We start from the raw sequence: 6,057 nt of genomic DNA on the forward strand, positions 1-6,057 counted from the left end.
ATATAGTTAAAAGAAGAGACAGACTTATAGGCCACATACTAAGGCATCCTGGAATAGTCGCTTTAATATTGGAAGGACAGGTAGAAGGGAAAAATTGTGTAGGCAGGCCATGTTTGGAGTATGTAAAACAAATTGTTGGGGATGTAAGATGTAGAGGGTATACTGAAATGAAACGACTAGCACTAGATAGGGAATCTTGGAGAGCTGCATCAAACCAATCAAATGACTGAAGACAAAAAAAAAAAAAAAAGTATCCTTGACTGCATTTTTCGCCTAGAAGGAAATCTATGATAATTTAGGATCTGTAGTATCACATTAATCTGTCTCTCTCCTTAGAACGTCCCTAATTCTTCTACTTATAAAACTACCTTATGAAAAAAAATGTTTAATTATAGCTTAGTCATTAATTATCCTTACAATATTTAATCACTATTTTTAACAAAACGAGTTTGTTTATGTGTTCATAAATTAAGATAATAATGGGTTGATTTTTTTTTTTTAATTTAAAGAGATCAGAAAAATCTGGCAAAATACTCATTCTGGCAAACTAGCAAAATCAAGTCATGATTACCAAAGATTACAGCATCAAAATGAGCAAATTTAGAATAAAAAAGTTTTTATTTTAGGGACTTTTCCTTACTCTCTGGGGGAAATTTAGGAAAACTTTATTTATAAAGAAGTGATCCCTAACAAAAAAAAGTTAATTTAAAAAATTGTTTAATAATACTGAAAAAATAAAGCATAACCTTTATGAAAATAATGAAAAAAATTACTTCTCATTTTGGGCCGGAATATAATAAATATAATATAAGTACCAAAACTACTTTAATTTTAACAGTATTTTAAGTGATGAAGAAAAATACAAAACAAAAATTCTCTAAGATAAAAATTGAAAGATTTAGTGTTACAAACAAACAAAATATATTTTTTTTAGTGGTGGGGAATAAATTTTAAGAAAAATTTGTAAAAAATATTCATGAATAGATTATTAAGCTTAAGAAATTCTCTTAATCAAGTTTTCTCTAAATCTAATAAACCAAAAAGTTTTTTTCTAAATCTAATAAAGGCAAAAATAAGAAAAAGAAAATTTTCAAACATTTTTCTGCATTTTAGCTTCAGGCAGGGTTTACATTTTTAAAAAAAATTGAAGACATTTCTTGATAGCTCTATATATAAAGTACAAATTTTTTAAAAAATTTTGAAAGCTATTCTTCACCGAGCGAGATAAAGCGAAAGAACAAAAACATATATTCCAATTATTTTAAGAGGTAGATGTTAGGTTTTTGAAAATAAATGATGTGGACATCACATGACTTCCTTGTACGCCTATTAAATTACATATACACATTTTTAAAAGTACATAAAATTTTATTTCATAATAATTTCTGATATTTTTTTTTTTTATTGTTATTGCTGAAATATTATTTATTGCAATTTTTGTTTACAATCAGAGGTTAATAATTATTAAAAAATCAATACATTTAAATTAAAAAAAAAAAGGTGATGAAGTCTAATTCGAACCAATGTGCCTTTCCCTTCTAAGACCCAAATATTTCATTAATTAAAATTTCATTTGGCTACAACTCTGGAACAAATGAAAATCTGTATCACTTATGATATATCGTTACATACTCTCAATGAGGGCTTATTAGTGCAGTTAAGAAAAAGTCCAAAATCCAAATTTTTTGGATTTTGGGCTTTTTTGGACATTTTTGGTTCATTCGATTGCAATCAAAAGGCGAGGTGCACAACTAGATGATGCTACAGCAGTCCTAAATCCAAAATTTCAACATGCTACGGCTAATCGTGTGAGTTATGGGAGGTACATACGTACATAAGTACATACATACTTACGTAAGCACGCCGAAACTAGTCAAAATGGATTCACAGCTGGCCAAAACGGATATTTTTGTTGAAATCTGAAAACCGAAATTTTTCACTATCACTATACTTCCTTTACTTCGTACAAGGAAGTAAAACCCATTTTTTTTTAAATGATATACGTATGCTTTTTAGGTAGCAAATTTTCTTTAATGAAGTTTTCTCTAAAATTCCTCTGAAGCAAATATTAATTGTATTTTTTGCGATGTCACCCAACCCTCTTAACAAATTTTGAAAAACTTAACACGATCAATGCCTCATATACAGAAATATTTGAATCCAGTTTGAAGAAAATCGGTCGGTCAATGATAAGGCCAAAAGCAGTTTGACATACATACATAAGTGTGCTTTTTTAATCTAAATGAACTAGTTGAACCCTAAAACATAAAGATTTGTAAAAAAAAACTGGAACCCCCTTTTTTATATGATCACCATATTGTCCCCTTTAATAGAGAGCTATTCTAGCTATACTTGCCAGGAAAGTAAAAAATATAAAGATAAATTAAGCCAAAGTATATATATATATACCTTACACTCTCGCGCGCACACACAGACACACACATTCAATCATATAGCGGTACTATAATATAAAGTATAACACAAGTATAATTGTAATAATTCATATGTAACTACACAACGTATAACTTATAGATAAATGTTAAGTATAACTTCCTTTGAGTGTCTATATTTTCTTTAACTAACTGTACTTTATCGCGTAGGTAGTAGGAGTGTAGTGTAATTTTGAAGTAGAGCTGTTCAACTCATCGACTTGCTTCTTGTATATATACACACACACACACACACACACACACTAGTAAAAAAATCTAACAGTTCAACTAATGTTACTAATCCATCTTGTATAAGCGCCCGCTCCTGCATACACGTGTGAGGGCTCACGCATACATCCACACAGACATATATAACTACTCATACAACTGGACACAAGCATACTTTGCAGAAATCGTATTATGTAGTATACTACGAGCATAGACGTGTGTGTGTGTGTGTGTGTTTGTAATGACGTGTTACCGTACGAACTGATTTAAAATGGTGCAGTATTATTAATAAATTACTATTAAAGCGTAGGTCTTTTGTTAGTATATAATAGAGTATCATATCTAATGATATAACTGTATTATTATGGCATATTGTTTTATATTATTATTATTATTGAACATTAGGGTGGTGTTAATAATCAAGTTAAATGCGTGGTCACATGCAATATAACTGTTCTTATTGATTTTGTTTTTGTAATAAATTTTTGTTTATTAATTTAATTTAAAAATAAAACTGAAATATACTATATACAAGTACATACACAATTTTTTTTGTTTTTTTAATATAATTTATTCTTACCACGCATCTTTTCCGATGAGTACAAAACTTAAGAGATTGCTTCATTATAATAGTAAAAAATTACTCCTCACATAATCTTTTTTATCTCATTATAGTTATTTATCTCATTACTTTGTTGTCTTCAAAAAGACTAAAGAAAAATTAAAACAAAGAACTTATCCATTTTTTGACTACATTTTAACAATACCTAATTTTATGCGCGTGAGAAACAAGTACCTAACAATAAAGTTAATGTACTGTCTATAATAAACATTTTTCCTATTTTCCTTTTCCTTCTCCGCCTCAATTTGGATTTTTCTTTTAAAAAACTCAACGGTTTTTTATCAGTTATTTTACTTGTAATAATTATTTTTTATTAGAATTGCTTTTTTTCCTTTTCATTTAAATTATATTCTCCTTTATAAGCAGCTAAATACGAAAATTTATTGAACATTATTGGATAATGAATATTTAAAAGAAATAACATTTATTACTGTAATTTAAGTTAAGACTTGAGAAAACATCTTGTAAAATGTTACGTTTGAAATAGAATGGATATAAAAAAAGAGATGATAACAAAGATGTAATACTTTCTTAGAATTGGGAAAAAAATGAAAAAAAATGTAAATTATGGAAAAATAATTATAAGTGGGAAAATAAGTATACATGAAAAAGGTTACCAAAGATTTTTTTTTTTGGGATGGGGTAATTTATGATGAAGTTTTATTGTAAAATTATTATTATTATATGTTTAAACAAACCAAAAAAAGTTTTAAAAATTCGCTATTTTTATTTTCTTCTGCTACCCCCACCTCCAAATTCACCTTTCAAGAAAACCTTTGGTTTTTTCTACGTTTACAATGTTAAATGGAAGAAACTAAAAAGTGTCTACTAAATAATTTTCAACCAATAAAAAGTTATGTAAGATTTGTTTTTTGAGCGTGGGTTGTGAATTATGATAAAATTGTATTGTAATAGCATTAATAAAAGTTTATTAATTAAACTTTTAATAATATTAAAAGTTTAAATAGATTAAAAAAACTTTTTAAAATTCTTAAAAACGATATTTTTAAACTTTAATCGGCTCCACCACCCCCATTATTGCCCCCAAATTGGAGTCGCTTACATTAGTACTATGCCTAAGAAGACATTAAAAAAAAATCTGTTTAAGAATATGCAGAAAATAAAAAGAGTTTTTTCAATTTTTCGGAAAGGGAGAATTTTTTTTAAATGGTAAGATAAGCATACACACATGTATTGAGCTTAATACTCGTATAAAATACGGTTATGTTGGCAAAAGTTTGAGAAAATTGACCCCAATAAAACCCCTCCATCTCCTGAAGATATGACCCCAAAATTTTACCAACAAATTACTCCATGTACACGAGTCTTTGTATAAAATTTCATTAAAATCATTGTACCCAGTCAAAAGTTATTAAGCTTCAAACATGCCGATACACGTGCGTAAGAACATTATCCCCACTTTGTTTTTTGGGATTCCTGAGTCATAAAAGTTGAGAAATGAAAAACAACTAATATCCCATTTCTTGAGTGAGATTATCATACTTTCCTTCTTGCAGTATTGCTCTAGAGCAGTGATTCTTAACCTGGGGTGCCCGCACCCCTGGGGTTCGGAAAGGTATTTTTGAGTGTGCGGGAGAAGCCTCTAATAATGTACATATATTATTTTTGCGATATTTTAAAAGTATGTATTTGAATTTTCGATGACATCAACTAATTGTTTTTTGTTTAAAAACGGTTAGGTAGATTTGGCCGCGTCCTCTCGCACTCCCTTTCTCACTACCTGAGTCTATTATTGTTTCTGCGTCATCGTCAGTTTGTTGAAAAACCTCTTGAGACGGACACGTGTACGCATTTAAACATCCGATTATTTACATTACTTACCTATTTAATACATTCTTATTGATCAGTGATTCAAGCCCAAATAGGATACATCGATAATACAAATGTAAGAATTTTTCTCACTAAATATTTTTTTGAAACCGTGTTATATAAAGCGTGTTGTACAAAACATATGCCACAATTTATTCATCCGTGTTATACTAGGTTAGGGTGTATATTTGTTATTTTTTATACGTTATTTCTAAATAATTTAATTGATTATAGTGAACCCTGATATGTCAAAAAAACGCCAATGGAACGATAAGTATGTTGCTTATGGATTCACTTGTACAACAGAAAAAGATGGTACGCAACGACCTCAATGCTTCTTATGTTCCAAGAGACTTTCAAACAGCAATCTCAAACCATCAAAGCTATTAGAGCATTTCAACAATCTGCATGGTGATGAAGGTGCAGGTCATAGCATGAACAGCTTGAAGTCAAAAAAGGCTCGATTTGATACCAGTGGTACTAGCTTAAAATTATGCCAGCCAGCAATTCAAAAGCCCCTGATAGAAGCGTCATATCAAGTGGCATATTTGTGTGCAAAGAAAAAAAAACTCCACACGATCGTTGAGAAATTAATAAAACCTTATGCATTAATAATAGCTGAAACTGTATTGGATTCTGAAGCGCATAAAAAAATTCAGTAGATTCCGTTATCGAACGATATAATTCGATCGCGAATTCAAGATCTCAGTAAAGATATTTTACTACACATAATAGAAAACATAAACGGCAGTCCACTAAAAGTAAGCATACAACTGGAACGGATGTTGATAATTGCAGCCAGCTCTTGGTATTTGTGCGATATATAAAAGAAAGAGAAATGATAGAAGATTTTCTATTTTGTGAGCCACTGGAGTTGACTTCGAGAGGAATTGATGTTTTCGATCACAACAAAGATTTTTTTCAAAATATCAACTACCAATAAATGTG

At 29.4% G+C, this 6,057-nt stretch overlaps 1 protein-coding gene across 1 annotated transcript; it reads left to right on the forward strand.

The window, feature by feature from the left end:
* Nucleotides 1-5,354: 5,354 nt before the first annotated feature.
* LOC142332746 (protein FAM200C-like) lies at nt 5,355-5,771 on the forward strand. Its single transcript, XM_075379358.1, has one exon. The coding sequence runs from the start codon at nt 5,355-5,357 to the stop codon at nt 5,769-5,771; it is 417 nt and encodes a 138-aa protein (XP_075235473.1).
* Nucleotides 5,772-6,057: the final 286 nt, after the last annotated feature.

This window comes from Lycorma delicatula, chromosome 12 (genome assembly GCF_047948215.1).
Source record: "Lycorma delicatula isolate Av1 chromosome 12, ASM4794821v1, whole genome shotgun sequence".
Lineage (NCBI taxonomy): Eukaryota > Metazoa > Arthropoda > Insecta > Hemiptera > Fulgoridae > Lycorma > Lycorma delicatula.

Bases quoted from the DNA above. Each gene is read 5' to 3' on its own strand.
- LOC142332746 (XM_075379358.1), top strand. From the start codon at position 5,355: ATGTCAAAAAAACGCCAATGGAACGATAAGTATGTTGCTTATGGATTC.